This window comes from Ovis canadensis, chromosome 1 (assembly GCF_042477335.2).
Source record: "Ovis canadensis isolate MfBH-ARS-UI-01 breed Bighorn chromosome 1, ARS-UI_OviCan_v2, whole genome shotgun sequence".
Taxonomy (NCBI): Eukaryota; Metazoa; Chordata; class Mammalia; order Artiodactyla; family Bovidae; genus Ovis; species Ovis canadensis.
The window spans coordinates 177,459,704-177,476,255 of record NC_091245.1 but is presented as its reverse complement, the minus strand read 5'-3'; the positions used below and the strand labels follow the sequence as shown (position 1 = coordinate 177,476,255).

General features: G+C 41.6%; 1 protein-coding gene and 1 pseudogene across 1 annotated transcript; both read left to right on the top strand.

Annotated features, from left to right (window-relative positions):
- The first annotated feature begins 579 nt into the window (after positions 1-579).
- Positions 580-8,801, top strand: DPPA4 (developmental pluripotency associated 4). The gene is made up of 7 exons (XM_069572816.1): positions 580-600; positions 2,401-2,551; positions 3,668-3,837; positions 3,924-3,974; positions 4,094-4,373; positions 6,861-7,056; positions 8,771-8,801. Exons 1-7 carry the CDS (start codon positions 580-582, stop codon positions 8,799-8,801), a joined length of 900 nt encoding a protein of 299 aa, XP_069428917.1.
- Positions 8,802-9,105: 304 nt separating this feature from the next.
- LOC138441407 (poly(A) polymerase alpha pseudogene) lies at positions 9,106-10,552 on the top strand (annotated as a pseudogene).
- Positions 10,553-16,552: the final 6,000 nt, after the last annotated feature.

Genomic DNA, 16,552 nt, shown 5'->3' with positions numbered 1-16,552 from the left:
TTAGAAACATTACCTTCAGTTACACTGGGAAAATGAAGATGATTCAGAGGTACTCACTCAGTTGTTTCTGACTCTTTGCAACCCCACAGTCTATAGCCCACCAGGCTCCTCTGCCCATGGGATTCTCCAGGCAAGAATACTGGAGTGGGTTACCCATTTCCTTCTCCAAGGGATCTTCCTGACCCAGGGATCGAACCCGGGTCTCCCACATTGGAGGCGGACACTTTAACCTCTGAGCTGTGTCTAACTCCTAGAGTTGGAATTCTAAGTGTTCCCTTGTAATTTTTCTAAAGGAGCTTTCAACTTCCCAAAGTCTCCGTGACCACACCCTCAATGATAATGTTAAAAACTCACAGGAAAGGGCCTCGAATGTTTTCATTCATGCAACAGTGACTCGTGAATAAGAAAGCAGGCAAGATAGCTTTCACATGTTATGGGGGAGGGACAGAGGGGAGGAGAAAAAGGAAAGAGCTTATGGGTGGCGGAAGGAGGAGGAGACTTTTAAAAGAGCAATCTTGGGCCGGAGCCATTTTAGAAGTAAGGAGAGTCTTCATTTTATCAACCTTGACCTTTCTGAGCATGGAGAGCACAAACAAGGAGGTAAGTACAATCTGAATGGGTTTGCTTTTGTCCGTCTTTGTGAATCATTGTCGGGCACACTTAATCTCTCTTTTGAGGAGAAAAGAAGGTGCCTTAAGAATTGGAATTCTAAGAGTTCCCTTAGAATTCCCTCACTTTTTGAGTAGAAAAGAAGCTGCCTTGATTCTTAAATTAAGAATTTCCTTCTCTTGTTAAAAAAAGAAACTCCTTGATATGATCGTTGCCTCGTATACTGGATGAGATCCTTTAGTTTCCCTTCTATAGACACAGGTTCGAAACCAAAGTCACTGGATCTGCATTCATTGAGTCATTAGGGCCAAGAAATAAGCGGAAACCAGACATACAAAGGAGCACTGCAGACAGCAATTAAATTTGGAGAGGCTGTGGGGCTTGTCCAGAAAAATGGAGCTACTCTGCCAGAGAAACTTGAGCATTCTCCAGCTCTCTTTCCCAGAACCAGGTCATTTTTGCCCTCCCAATTTTAATTAAGACTTTTGTAAGCAGGTAATTTTCTGGCGGTCCAGTGGTTAAGACTCAGCATCCTTCTTGGGGCCAGGGTTTGATCCTTGGTTGGGGAACTAAGATCCCACTAGCCTCCTGGTGTGGCCAAAAAAAAACCCTTTTGTGTAGCCCCAAAGTTAGTAGTTTGTGTAAGGGCTATGCAAATGTGAGATTTGAGTATGAATGTAAACCCTGCTATAGAGATGTAAAGATGCCATGCAAATGTTAATTTGTCCCATACTTCCATCTTGGAGGTGACAGGATTTAGGTTTGGGAACAAAACTGGGATTAATGATTTGTGGTTTAATTTCTATCTTAAATGCTTACCTGTGTGCCCTTAGTTATGTAACCTCTGAGCCTCAACTTCTGCATCTGAAAATTGAAAGAAAAGGAGTGTTGTCCTGGGGAACAATACCTGATGGAAGGTATAGACTCAACAGATGTTAGTTTGTTTGTATCAAACAGTTTTACTGTTCTCTTGTTTAAGTTAACCAGTATTTCTTACAACAAAAGGGAAATGAATTCTACCCTCCTAATCAAATGGAATAACAGGTATGGATCAAATCACACAAGCAAATATAAACCTACATCAAGTGGTAGGAATGAATCAGTTGATTTGTATTGGTCTGTAAAGTAAAAGTTATTAGATGAACTTAACACTTAAAGTGAGCTTCTGAAAGAGGATTAAAGTTTAAGGATATGAATATAAGGGAGGGTGGTGTGTGTAGAGTTGAGTGATATTCCTTCCAGCAAAGTAAATAGGTTGGAAAGGAGTTTCATGACAGTAGCTTGGAGCAACAGTACAGGAGAGGTTTATCTGGTAGAGGTCAAGGAGGGGAATAGGGAAAAAAAAAAATCTTCCAGGTGAGGGAGAATGGATATGATGAGAGATCTTAGGGTTTTCTCCAAGCAGAGACTAGTTTCTTCTATGCCTTTTGTTTTATCTTTTCTTTCTTTTGGGGGGGAGGGAGCTGTGCTGATTGGCTTGTAGAATCTTAGTTCCCCCACTCCCCAACCAGGGATTGAACTTGGACTCTTGGCAGTGAAAGCAGAGTCCTAACCACTGGACGACCATGGAATTCCCCTTTTCTCATACTTTCAAATCGGCCTTCCATTTCCCCATCGTTGCTTGCCTTTCTTATAAACCCGAGTATTAAGATGATGTCCAGAAGGGATTCCACATTGCCAGCACAGTTCAGTGATTGTGTTGGTAACTTGGACGTGAGGTATCTGAAGTCAGGCAGTGGATGCAGTGGGGTGGACCCCAAAACAATGACTAGCTGGTTCCTCTGTCCCCAGAACAACTCCAAAGAGAAATCTGAAGAACATACGAGTTGCAAACTCACATCAGTAGAAGGTGAAGAGGGACAGGGAACTTCTGGTGAAGCAGAGAAAGCAAAAAACTCAGCACAGGGGACCAAAAGAAAAAGAGATACAAAAAATAGCACAGGTAAGAGAGCTACAGTTCCTCAAATCGTGTTCCTTGGGTCTGAGAAGGCTGAGGGATTTTTTTTCTGAAAAAGTAGGAAAGAAATTTTCATCCTGTATTCTGTAAATCCTACACTTTGAAGCCTAGCTTAAGTCTCACCTCCTGGTTCTGAGCATTGTTTCTCCTACTCTGCTGCTGGGAGATAAGGAGCTCAATGTGTAGTGATCCAAGTACAGATGGGTATAAATTTGAAATCCCACCCTTGAAGCTTCACTTTATGCTAAGCTGGGTCAAGGTCAGGGTGGAGGGTCAGTTGTAACTCACTTAGAAGAATGAGGCAAACCACCTACATTTAGTGTCACTATAGTTGTGACTGTTCTGGACGTGTGTCCTTTGAATCCTTCTTGAATGGTAAGAGTATTTGAGTGCATCAGGGAACCGGAGTGCTGCCCCGGCTGGGGTGGGCTGCAAGAGTTATGGGCACTAGTAGTTGTGTAGCATTGCTGAGTGGTTTATTTTGCCTTGTGCTGAGAGGGCAACATATCACTGAGTATTTATGACCTCAGTTCTAAAAACTTCTATTATTCCCTCAGGAATTGGAAGTGCACTCTCTAGGTTAACCTCTAGAGAAGTGCAGTCTCTGGGTCAACCTCTTCAGAGTCTGTGGCTTATTGCTGTAACCAAAAGAGCAAGTGTGTGTGAGTAGTGGGGAGTTTTAGGAAGTAAGAAAACTGAGGGATTCAGAAATAGTGTCAGTCTTAGGTTTGAGGTTCTGTCCCTTGAAGTTTGCAACTTTCCAGCTGGCTCAGTGGTAAAGAATCTACCTGCCAATGCAGGAGATGAGGGTTTGATCCCTGGGTCAGGAAGATCCCCTGGAGGAGGAAATGGCAACCCATTCCAGTATTCTTGCCTGGGAAATCCCATGGACAGAGGACCCTGGCGAGCTACAGTCCATGGGGCCACAAAGAGTCAGACGTGACTGCACACGTACATCCTTGGAGGTTAGGTAGTCTTTTGGGAATCATTGAATTGTACAGTGGGGATTAGACTACTGAGAACTAAACGTTATTGTACTTTGACATTCGAAAGGTCTACATTAAAGTTAGTTATTGCTCATTCTATCCCATTCCCCTTCAGCTTGCTGTCCAGGAGACACATCACAACACTGTGCCAGTGTGAAACCTCCGAAGACACCGACGCGGATCCCCATCCCCCCTCTACCTGAAGTCCTGCCACCTGTCAACCTGATCCACAGGGATGTCATTCGTGCTTGGTGCCAGCAGTTAAAACTGAGCACCAAAGGCCCGGTGAGAGTCCAGAGTGGGAATGAGACTCTTGGGAGGCAGACCATGAACCTTAGTCTGATTAATCACTCACTCTTCTCTTGTCTTAGAAACTAGATGGATATAAACGACTCTGTGAATATGCTTACCCTCATCAAAAAGTGAGTAATTTGTAGGGAATGTGGCTCAGTAGAAGATTTAGTTCTCATTCTAATTACTTATTTTAGCATCAGAAAGTGAGTAGAATAATAGCCTTTCATCTTTTAAACCCTCTTTGTAGAACATTCCTGCCACAACACAGGAGGCCAGGATCCTGTCACTATCGAAAAGGATAAAGATAGAAAAGGGGGAACTACCACTGGAATGCTCTGTTGAGAAAACATCTTCTGATGGGGCTGCTCCTCTTGCACGGGGGCCACCTGCCCTTGAGGGAGCTCCTCCGCCTCTTGAGGCCGTTGTATCCACTTCTGCCCTCGACTCAGAAGCTGTGTTTGCCTCCTGGAGCAGAATGGCAGCCAGGGCCGTGAAGACGGAGTCAGTAGGATCACAAGAGACCTGTGGTGAGATCATTATATTTCTTTGCGGTTGCACTGGGTCTTCATTGCTGAACATGGGCTTTCTCTAGTCGCAGGGACTGGGCACTACTCTCTAGTTGCAGTGGGTGAGCTTCTCATTGCGGAGCCTTCTCTTGTGGACCACAGGCTTCTAGGCAAGCCAGCTTCAGCAGTTACGGTACTTGGACTCAGGAGTTGTGGCACCCAGGCTTAGTTGCTCCATGGCATGTAAAATCTTCCCGTACCAAGGATACAACCCATGTCCGCTGCATTGGCAGGCAGGTTCCTATCCATGGTGCCACCAGGGAAGTCCTAGTAAGCTCATTTTTAAGAACAGGTTCTGGTTCAGGTGGGGAAAGAAGCTTAATTGATATTAGCCACTGACTAACTTCAGAATATTATCAATATCACCTGAAGGCATAGTGATTCCTAAGTCCCAGCCACAGATTTTTCTGATTCAGGTCTTGGTAGGGCCTGGGAATTTACATTTGCCACAATTTCCCAGGCACTGCTAATCTGCGGACCACACTTGGAGAAACACTGTTCTAAATTAATGAAGTCATCAGAAGAAGACAGCAATCTGGCTTAATTTTTCCCCCTTCTTTAAAGAAATACAAAAGTAAAAGCAGGCTCTAAAATCAACTGCCTGGGCTAAAGCTCTGTATCTCTAGTTTCCAGGTTGCTCTGGGTAAAGTAGGTTAATAATAATATACCTATTTCATGATGTTTTTGTAAGAGTTACAGAAGATAAAATTCAGTTCAGTTCAGTTGCTCAGTGGTGTCCAACTCTTTGCCACCCCATGGACTGAAGCACACCAGACCTCCCTGACCATCACCTACTCCCGGAGTTTACTCAAACTCATGCATATTGAGTCAGTGATGCCATTCAACCATCTCATCCTCCGTCGGCCCCTTCTCCTCCTGCCTTCAATCTTTCCCAGCATCAGGGTTTTTTCAAATGAGTCAGCTCTTAGCATCAGGTGGCCAAAGTATTAGAGTTCAGCCTCAACATCAGTCCTTCCAATGAACACCCAGGACTGATCTCCTTTAAAATGGACTGGTTGGATCTCCTTGCAGTCCAAGGACTCTCAAGAGTCTTCTCCAACACCCCAGTTCAAAAGCATCAATTCTTCAGCACTCAGCTTTCTTTATAGTCCAACTCTCACATCCATACATGACCACTGGAAAAACCATAGCCTTGACTAGACAGACTTTTGTTGGCAAAGTAATGTCTCTGCTTTTCAATATGCTGTCTAGGTTGGTCATAACTTTCCTTCCAAGGAGGGAGCATCTTTTAATTTCATGGCTGCATGAAATGATTTTGGAGCCCAAAAAGTAAAGTCAGCCACTGTTTCCACTGTTTCCCCATCTATTTCCCATGAAGTGATGGGACCAGATGCTATGATCTTAGTTTTCTGAATGTTGATCTTTAAGCCAACTTTTTCACTCTCTTTCACATTCATCAAGAGGCTCTTTTATCAAGGAGATAAAATTAAGGAAGACCATGCACTAGTTAGCCATTACAATGTCTGTTGAAACCCTTATTCCCTGGTGACCTCCCTTGCCCCTCAGGAGAAAAGCTTGGGAGCATATCCTGCCCACAGTCTTTTGCACACAGTGGGGTGTTATTCCAGGACTTTGCTTCAGATGTGTAAGACACCCCTCTCCATTAAACCATTGATGTTGCTGAAAAACTAAACAAAATTTTTAAGATATGAGACCCCTGAACTGATGGCCTTCCCAGACCTAATCTGGCTTAATGTTTCTATTGAAGGAAGCCAGAATGAATGCTCTTTGCCATAAAAATCTTGAGCTGAGGGCAATTAAGAAGCAGCAAACCCAGAGAAGTCTCTCCTTTTCTTGCCTAAAGGCAGGATATCTATGTTCTTTTTGCTGGAGACAGATTTATCCAGAGTAACCTGCAAACATACCTCATCCGTTAGTTTCCTCCCATATATTTACCTTCCCACTGTTTGCCACCCGTGGGAGCATAAAACTGCTTCCCTTTGTCCTGTCATTTCTTTACAAATGTATTATTCTTTGTCAGAAGGTGTTATATAAGATGGAATATTCTAAGCTGCCATTTTAAGCTAGTTTTTGCTTTTTTTCCCCTAAACCGTGTGTGCTGCATGAGTTCATCAACTGTTTTTCCTTTGTTAATGTTTTTGTCAGAATCCCAGATGGGCAGAGGTAAGGTTTGACCCCACCCCCACCCCAGAACACACTGTCATCTACCCACTTGCCTCTACACGTCCGACTGTATTATTTGTTTCTTTTAAAAAATTTTAACAGGAAATTTTAAATTTCTTTTTAAAAATGTAATGTTTTTACATTATTTTCTAAGAGCAACAGAGTGGAATAAGCAGGCGTCCGGTGTTAGTATCTGAGAGCTGGCACTTGAGAAAGACAGTTGAGTCAAAGGCCATGGTGCAGACTCACACATTAGGACTGGGTCTTGCTGTGCTCATACTTGCCTCTCTATTTCTTCCCCAGAGGTCCGCTGGTGTGTGGTCCACGGGAGAAGTCTCCCAGCTAACACAGAAGGCTGGGTTCGTTTACAGTTTCATGCTGGGCAGGCATGGGTGCCTGGAAAAGGAAGGAAGGTGTCCGCATTCTTCCTGATACCTTCTGGTGATTTTCCACCCCCACATCTGGAGGACAATATGCTGTGCCCTGAGTGTGTACACAGGTAATTACCTGGTACTTTTCTACAAGCTGAATGTGGGCATCTGGTTTTTAGTTGGAGGGAGAAAAGAGATACATGTTTATCTTAATTAGCCCTGCATTTCAAGCACAAGTTGTCAGTAAAGAGTTGCACAAAAATTCTCGCTAGGAAAGTATATTCCTGGGAAAAAGAACATTTTTATGTCAAGGCTTAATGCATCTACCTGGAGACCCATAACTCTGAGGCAGTAACCACTGTATAATTACTATATCCCAGGCATATGTACTACACAGAAACAATGACTAGCAAAAGAATCCTTCATTTAAGTGGCCTACAGTATAATGGGGATAACTGCTATGTAAACAACTGTATCACCATGTGATGACTGTGATCAAACAGGAAGTTTCTTAATTTAAAGGAAGAATTATCTAGATGTAAAGGAGGATGCAAGATCATTTTTCAGTATAGGGACCAATGCCAAGGTTGTGAAAAGACTTAGGACAAAGAAATTGCCAGTAGTGACAGAATGTCGTGGAAAATAAGCTTCAGACCATCCCTGGGTGATGGGCCACTGAAAAGTTTTAAGCAAGTAAATTAACTGAGACTTGCACTTCCGAGGAGGGTAGGATACAAGATCTATTAGAAAAATCATGTGGGATAATACAGTTTCTCATGTTTAAAGGGCCTGGTACCTTCTATAGGTGCGTAAGAAGAAACCCGGCTACTAGATAATTATTTGGTAATTATACTTAGACACTAATAAGGGTAAGAGCTGCACGGGAGCTGAAGACAGCTTCAAGGAACAGCAGTGTCACATCAAATGAAGCTGAAGAAGATACAGATAACATAATAGATTGGAGAAGATTGAAAGCAGTAGAGAATGTAGATGATTTGGTGTGGGTTGAATAAGGGGAGGATAGAAGTAGAGGCTGCAATCAGGTATTTTCTGAAAGGCAAAAATGGGGGAGTGGCAGGATGCTCAGAGGGAGTTGTCATGTTTTCTGCTGAAGAGAGCTAAGTGTGCTTCTGGGCTTAGCTTAGGAGAGGGGCCTATGGAGGAGGAGGATGGAAGGAGATCCATCCTTCTGGATAGAGGGGCTGATTCCGCCCAGACTTGGTTCCCAGGGATCCATCTCTTCACCCCACAGTTGTGCAGGAAACCATTCTGGGCTTCATCCCAAGTTCTGTTGGCATGCTGGGGGCCCATGTTTGGTATCATCTTGACTGAATGCCAGAGGTCTAGGGCAGTTGGAAAATTGAAGCCTCAGGTGGTGGGGGAAAGAGTCTCCAGCTAGACTCTCCCCCATTTACGGCCAGAAGTGCCAGCCTTCAGGCCCTGGCACAAACAACATGTCCCACAGGAGGAAGTATGTGAGCGTGCACTCATCTTTTCCCATTTTAGCTATCCTGTTTCCTGCCACAATCTTTTGTCAAGCAAGTTGAATACAATGGAGGTCACTTTGGGTAGCCTTTTAGTAGAATTCTCGGGCCACTGGGCAAATATTTAAGTTCCCTGTGGGATCTCTCCTGTTCATGAGCTGCACAGGACAGGAACATATTAGAGAATAATATAACTTGAATATTGTCATTCTTTGATGATATGGCCACATGCTTTCCACACATGGTCCTAAAGTTTAAGGGAGACTTTATTGGGATTTCAGAGTGGGTTTCTTGGTTCTTTTCAGGAATGCAACTTGCTATTTCCTCTCAATTCTAAAACATTTCATTTACTTTATAGGAATAAAGTATTAACAAAAAGCCTGCAGTGAGATCATAATACCAGTAAAAGGGTACAGCTATGATTATAATTAATGATAGAGAAGTGACTACAATCAACTCCACGGTGACTAGACAGCTGAACTCTGGGCCGCTCCACTCTCCATGCTTCCTGCTTCCAGGGTGCACAGCCTGCTTACAAGGTTACATGAAAAAAGAAAGCCTGTGAACTGATGGGAAACAGAAGCAGAAGTGACTGTCTGTCCAAAGATGTCCAGCCCTAAGGGAGCAGAGGACAAATGAGATTGGGACATTTTAAAAATTCTAAGTCACTGAATGGAATTAATTTGCTTGAAAATGCCTCAAGTAAATCTCTACATTGGACAAGATGGATCTTATAGGCAACAGTTGAAATTTGGTCATGTACACCTCAACCAGATACTCAACCTTATCATCACCAGGCATGGTACAAACAGAAATGTGTTTCCTGACGTGGTACAATGTATCACTGACAATATTCTTGCCCCAAAGAATCTATTCACAGGGAAGCAATCAGTCCTGATTATGCCTCTTGTCTCAGCATAATTAGGTGAGCTTACCTTCATCTGGGTGTCAGTTACTTAGATGCACCCATCCATATGTAAATATTCGCAACCTATGCACTTAAGATGTCTATATTTTATATGTATTTTATGTGTAATTTTTTAAGAGTTCCAGATCAAATGAACATTATAGTGCCTCTAGTAAAAAGGCAGCTAGAAAATTTTAAACTTAAAACTTTTATTTTAAAATAAAATTATCTAGGCCAGAGCAGGAGTGAGGTTGGACCAGGGCTGAGGCAGCCAAGGCCCCTCCTTCCCATATCAGCGGATCCTGCCCAGAGTATGGCTGGCTGCTGTTGCAGGCGAGGGGGGCGGAGTATGACTGGGTCGTGCTGGCGCTGAGACAAAGCTGTTTCCAGTACAAAGCAGGGATCGCAGCAAACACACCCGCCGCAGAAGCACTATGGCATTACCTCTCCCTTCCGCTTAGCAGCCCCCAAGGAGACTAACCGCCTACTTACACAGAAACTAGTGGAGACTCTGAAGCCCTCTGGGGTTTTTGAAGAGAAAGAGGAACTTCAGTACAGGATTTTAATTTTGGGAAAATTAACCTGGTGAAAGACTGGATACGAGAAATCAGTGAAAGCAAGAATCTTCCGCAATCTGTAATTGAACATGCTGATGGGAAAATGTTTACACCTGGATTTTACAGATTAGGAGTATATACAAAAAACTGCCAATATTGATGCGTTGTGTGTTGCAGCAAGACATGCTGATTGAAGTGACTTTTTCACCTCATTCTATGATAAGTTGAAATTACAGGGAGAAGTAAAGATTTAAGAACTGTTAAAGAGGCATTTATTTGTACCAGTTATCAAACTGTTTGATGGGATAGAGATTGATATTTTGTTTGCAAGATTAGCACTGCAGACTATTCCAGGAAACTTGGACTTAAAATATGACAGTCTGCTTAAAAATTTAGATATGTATAAGAAGTCTTAATGATTGCAGGGTTTTGATTTTGTTGCAAATCAATGAAGTGGTTTTACGAGATGTTCTACATCTAGCATCAAACATTGACAACTTCAGGTTAACCCTGAGGGCTATCAAACTGGGCCAAATGCCACAACATCTACTCCAATATATCAGGTTTCCTCAGTGGTATCTCCTGGGATACACTCGTAGCAGGAACTTGCCAGCTTTTTTCAAATGCAATAGCATCAGCTCTTGTACATAAATTTTTCTTGGTACTTTCTAAATGATATGTGTTTAGATTATATTAAAATAAAGTTGATTATAGACACTGAAAAATAGAATACCCCATTGTGTATGTGAAATGATCCTTCTGAAATATGTTGGATTATTACAATGCTCAAAACCCTCTCTTGGATCCTGTTGATTCAGAGGGAAAACCAAAATCCTTGTAATGACTTTCAAGGCCTTCCTAAAGTGCCTTATACCCCATGCCCCCTTTTCCATAATACTTATCTCCTCTAATTTATAATTTGTCTTCCCCAACAGTATAAAAAGATTTGTCAATTTGTGCGTGTGGGTATCACAACAACCTCCTAGAACAGCCGAACACATAGTCGGTGCTCAATAAATGTTTATTCAATGATGAATGAAAAGGTTTGAAGTGAATTAGGAAAGGAGACAGATTGCAACTTACTTACTTAGAAATCTATATTTTAAAATAAACCTCTGCCCTGTCTATATTCTTTTGGAAAGTAATTGCTGTGAGTTACCTCTTGGACAGGAAAAACTGTTGTGTTGACTCCCAGTGTTCTTTCTCTGTAACTCTTTTCATCACCTACAGTCCACCTACCCAAAGCGAAAAATGACACTTCTCTTTATTCAACTAATGCATAGGGTGGGAGTGGTCATTGCCTGGAAGGGGCAAAGAGAGACTTTTTGGTGAAGTCAGTATTTTCTGTCGACTAGGGAGTTCACTACCATTTTTCAAAACTTATCAAATAGGACACTTAAGATCTGTGTATTTTACTGTAAATTTTACCTCAAAGAAAAAGAATTTGGCGATCAGAGAGGAAATGGTGTCTGTCACATGTCTGTACTCCTAGGATTTGTATACTGAGACCTCAGTATATATTATATATATGTAATATATTGAGGAGGTCCTCTCTTTTTCTTATGATGGATGACAAAGAAGAGGACATGAGGGGAATTTATAACACTGAGGAGGGTTATATAAGGGGCTCGCAGAGACTGGGCAGGATTTTCTCTGTCTCAGGACTCATTAGCGCTAATGAAAATGAACGACAGAACTTCCTTCTGCTCTTCCTCAAAAGCCCTGATTAAATCTTACTTCATTGGTAACATTCTTTGATATATTCTGATTCTCAAAACTACTACAATTATCTTTTTTATCTATACTGAATAGAAACTCACATCTTATGGTTAAGAAACACAAGTGGGACTTACCTGGTGGTCTAGTGATTAATCCCCTGAGCTCCCAATGCAGGGGGAAGGGTTTGATCCCTGGTCAGGGAACTAGATACCCACATGCCTCACCTAAGAGTTCACATGCCACTTTCCACTTGAACTCATGTATAATTGCCAAACCAATGTTCTCATATGCTTCTACTATCATACAGCTGTCACTTTTTATACGACATCTTCAGATTTCACTGTGGTTTTAAAATTACATTCTCTGAATAAAAAGCTCTTCCAAAAATTTGCATGCCACAACGAAGACCCTTTAAAAACTGGGGGAAAAAAAAAAAAGAGCTCAAGCTTTGAGGGAAGCTAGATATAAGTTAAATTTCTATCCTTAAAGCTCAGTGAAGTTAACAGCTCACCTTTGCTAGGTTGAAAAAAAAATTTTTTTTTCAAAAACAAAATTATGTTAGGAAAGTGATAGGCACTCAGCCAAGAGTAATTGTTGTCCCATCTACCATGTTTTGTCTCTATCTTCCTTTTCTACACTGAAGTGATATGTGATTACCAAGCACTTATTAACCATTTCAAAATTTGTTGGCTTTGGGAATTTAATCTCTCTAGCCTTAGCTTTATCGAACATACAGTTTTATTTGCCCATTTTAATGTATGTGTGTGCTAACTCACTTCAGTCATGTTCCACTCTTTATGAACCTATGGACCATAGCCTACTGGGTTCCTCAGTCCATGGGATTCTCCAGGCCAGAATACTGGAGTGGATTGACATGCCCTCCTCCAGGGGAATCTTCCAACGAAGGGTTCAAACCCAGGTCTCCTACATCTCTTGCGTTGGCAGGAGGGTTCTTTGCCACCAGCACCACCTGGGAAGCCCACTTGAGTGTACAGCAGTATCTTAATTGTGATGTTAATTTACCCTCCATATAGATTCTTGATGGAATAGCTGTTAAAGAATTTTGCTCTTTTAGGGGGAAGGGATTATTTGTTACATATAAATTCAGGATTAGCATGTCACCTTTGCAACAAAAATCCTGCTGGGATTTTGATGAATTTTCTGGGCCAGTGTGTAATGAGAAAAGAAGTATATTGTAGGTCTAGAGTTATGGATTAACTCTAGAAAAATATTTGGTGTTGTGTCATAATGTGGTTAATGATAGCCATGTTCCTCTGTAGGCAAATAAGTCCTGGCTAACATCCAGCTCAAGGAGGCCCACTGTTTTTTATGAAACCGGGGACTGTTTTTCCAGTCTCTCAATGTAAAAACTGGAATTGATATATTTATCACATGAAGTAACTCTCATATTGGGTCCTTGGCCTGAGGAATAAGAACTATTGCAGCAGGAAGGCCAATACAAGACCTTTCAAACTGCTTCCTATCCCACCTTGTTGTGCATAGATTCTAAATTCCCTAGTCATGAAACTCAGCTTGAGGTAACATATATTGGTATTTCACAGCATCAAGAATGGGTTGAAAAACTCTGTACAGCAATTATCTTTCAATTAAAAAATAAATAAATTTTAAGAGCTACATATGCTAAAAAAAAAGAATGGATTGAATCTGAAAAAGAATATGTATATATGCATATATATATATATATATATATACACAAAATCAAATCACTTTCCTGTACACTTGAAACTAACCCAGCATTGTAAATCAACTGTATTTCAATTAAGAAAAAAAATAGGTTGGCTGAGAGGTATTATGGTCAGCAAGAAATTTCAATAAATGATTAGAGATGCTTTAGACAAGAAATGAGACAACGGCAGTAGAATTAGAAGAGAAACAATAGCAAGCAAGATATGTGTTTGACTCCATAGGACTTAAGCCTATTGGAATTTAAGGAAAAGGAGTGTTTTATGTTTTCACCTTTAGAGGGCTAGGTGGATGATAATATATCTCAAGGAGAAGAAATACCAAAGGTGGTAAAAATTTGGCAGGGATGTCACTGAGTTTATTTATTTATTTTATTTTTAATTTTTTTTTTCTTTTTTACTCCACCATGTGACATGTGGGCATGCAGAACTTCCTCGACCAGGGACAGAACCCATGTCCCCTGCAATGGAAGCATAGAGTCTTAACCACTGGATTGCTGGGACAGTCCACTGAGTTTATTTCTTACTATGTTTGAAAGGCATAAGCAGGATATGCCACAACTTGAGTCAGTAAGGCAGGCAAAAAGACTGGGCTAGAAATATATATATAGGACTCACCAGCATGTAGATGGAAGTTGAAACTGGAAAAATGGATGAAGCTGTTCTATAGAAGAATAAAACGTGATCAAGAATAGATGGACATCAATATTTTAGGAGTGGGAAAGGAGACAGAAAAACAATTAGATGAAGGTGGAAAGGAACTAGACAGAGTAAAAAGATGTACAAGGCTTCCCTGGTGGGTCAGTAGTTTAGAATCTGCCTGCCAAAGCAGGGGACACTGATCCAATCCCCGGTCTAGGAAGATCCCACCTTCCACAAAGCAAGTAAGCCCATGCGCTACTACTGCTGAGCCTGTGCGCTGCAGCTGCTGGAGCTCACCTGCCCTAGAGCCTGTGCTCCACAACAAGGGAAGCCACCACAATGAGAAGCCTGCAACTAGAGAGCAGCCTCCACTCTCCAGCAATGAAGATCTAGTGCAGCTAAAAGATAAAGTTAAAGAAAAGATACGCTCAGAAAGTTGAACTGGGAAAGAACAGAGAGAGAGACTAGTAATTAAATAAAATGATAGTGTTGAAAGAGCTGAGTGTTTTAAGTAGGATGAAGTTAACCATCTTTGTGTGCTAGTAGGATAGAATTTGTAAAGAGTAAGAGGTGGAAAACTCAGGAGGGAACAAATGACTGATAGGGACATAGGAGGAAATAACTTCAGTTTACATTTCTTGGCCTCAGTCCCCATCCTTCCTCACACACAATCCTCATATAGTAGCAATTGCCTTTGGCACCAATCTTCAGCCACTTCAAGAGAACAACATGAATTGAGCTTTCCAACTTCAACATGTCTCACAGCTATTCCATGTGTCTCATAGGAGAGTTATCTTGATGAAAATGCAGAATGCATTCAATATGGAAAGAGGAGGGTGATACAAGACTTCCTTTGACTGGCCAAGTTCACTTGCTGGTGGGGGCTAAATTTGCAACTGTTATCGAAGGATCTATAGCCAGTTAACTCCCTGTCCATTCATCAAAAGTTGTCCTTGCTACCTCATCTCACCTGACTGCCATGCTCTGTCCTAACCACACCCTCGGAGCTATTACAGAACACAAGATGGCCCTTACTCATTTGGATTCTGAATTTAAGATTCTCCTAATTGTGACTGTTGCTTCCTGACAGAAATTTTTTTTTTTTCTGTAAAAAAAAAAAAAGAAAGAAAAAGAAATCTGCTAATATATTCTTGATCAGAAGGTGAAGATCTGCAACTAGTGCTCTAAAGTAGAATAAACTTTCAGTAATCCTTGCAAGGGGGAATTCTTGAAATGAAGAATGTAGCAAAGTCGGGAACACCTTTCAGAGTGCAAGTTATACTTTCCTCCTCAGGAAATGGAAGAACTTAGTAGTTATCCCTTCTGCCTGAGAGGGACACTGTGCCACAGTGTCCAGAACCACTGTTTCTCAGAACCACAGTGTTCTGTGAGCTGTCTTACAGGTGTTTAACTCTCAACCAGAGTTGCTCCAGTTTTTTCTGTTATATATTAGAACTGCCTTGCAATGCAGGGGACAAAATTTCCTTTGACTTAAAAAAGCTTTTGAAAAACATTTATCTAAACAAAACAATACAATGGTTTAAATATTTAACTTATGTAGTAAATAAAATATATTTGAAATAGGTAGTGCATTTTAAAAAGATTTTAGAAATGTATTATAATTTTATTTTTGGCGGCAGTGGGTCTCTGCTGCTGCACACAGGCTTCTTCCAGTTTGGTGAGCGGGGGCTACTTGTTGTCTTCTCGCTGCAGTGGCATGTTTTGTAGCAGACTACGGCTCTAGGTGCACGAGCTCTAGGCTTCAAAGGACAAAATTTCCTTTGACTTAAAAAAGCTTTTGAAAAACATTTATCTAAACAAAACAATACAATGGTTTAAATATTTAACTTATGTAGTAAATAAAATATATTTGAAATAGGTAGTGCATTTTAAAAAGATTTTAGAAATGTATTATAATTTTATTTTTGGCGGCAGTGGGTCTCTGCTGCTGCACACAGGCTTCTTCCAGTTTGGTGAGCGGGGGCTACTTGTTGTCTTCTCGCTGCAGTAGCATGTTTTGTAGCAGACTACGGCTCTAGGTGCACTCTAGGAGTAGTTGCAGCATTTGGACTCTAGAGCACAGGCTCAATAGTCGTGGAGTATGGTCTTAGTTGCTCCCTGGGATCTTCTTGGACCAGGGGTCCAACTGGTGTCCCTTGCACTGCAAGGTGGATTCATAACCACTGGACTATCAGGAAAGCCCTAGGCAGTGCATTTTATTTCATAGATCCATATATAACTGTAGTTAGAAAAAGTCCTTTTTTTTCCTGAATTTGTGAAAGATATGGAGTCTGGTATTTCCTTCAAAATAACCCAAGGGAGGGAGAATAGGTAGCTGCTGCTGCTGCTAAGTTGCGTCCGATTCTGTGCCACCCCATAGACAGCAGCCCACCAGGCTCCCACATCCCTGGTAGGAAAATTCCTCTGTCCATGGGATTTTCCAGGCAAGAGTGCCAGAGTGGGGTGCCATCGTCTTCTCCAGAATAGGTGGCAGTTTAGATTAAATTAGACTGCGTGCGTGCTAAATTGTATCAGTTGTGTCCAATTCTCTTCCCTGTAGCCCAGACGGCAAAGAATCTGCTTGTAATGCAGGAGACCTGGGTTTGATCCCT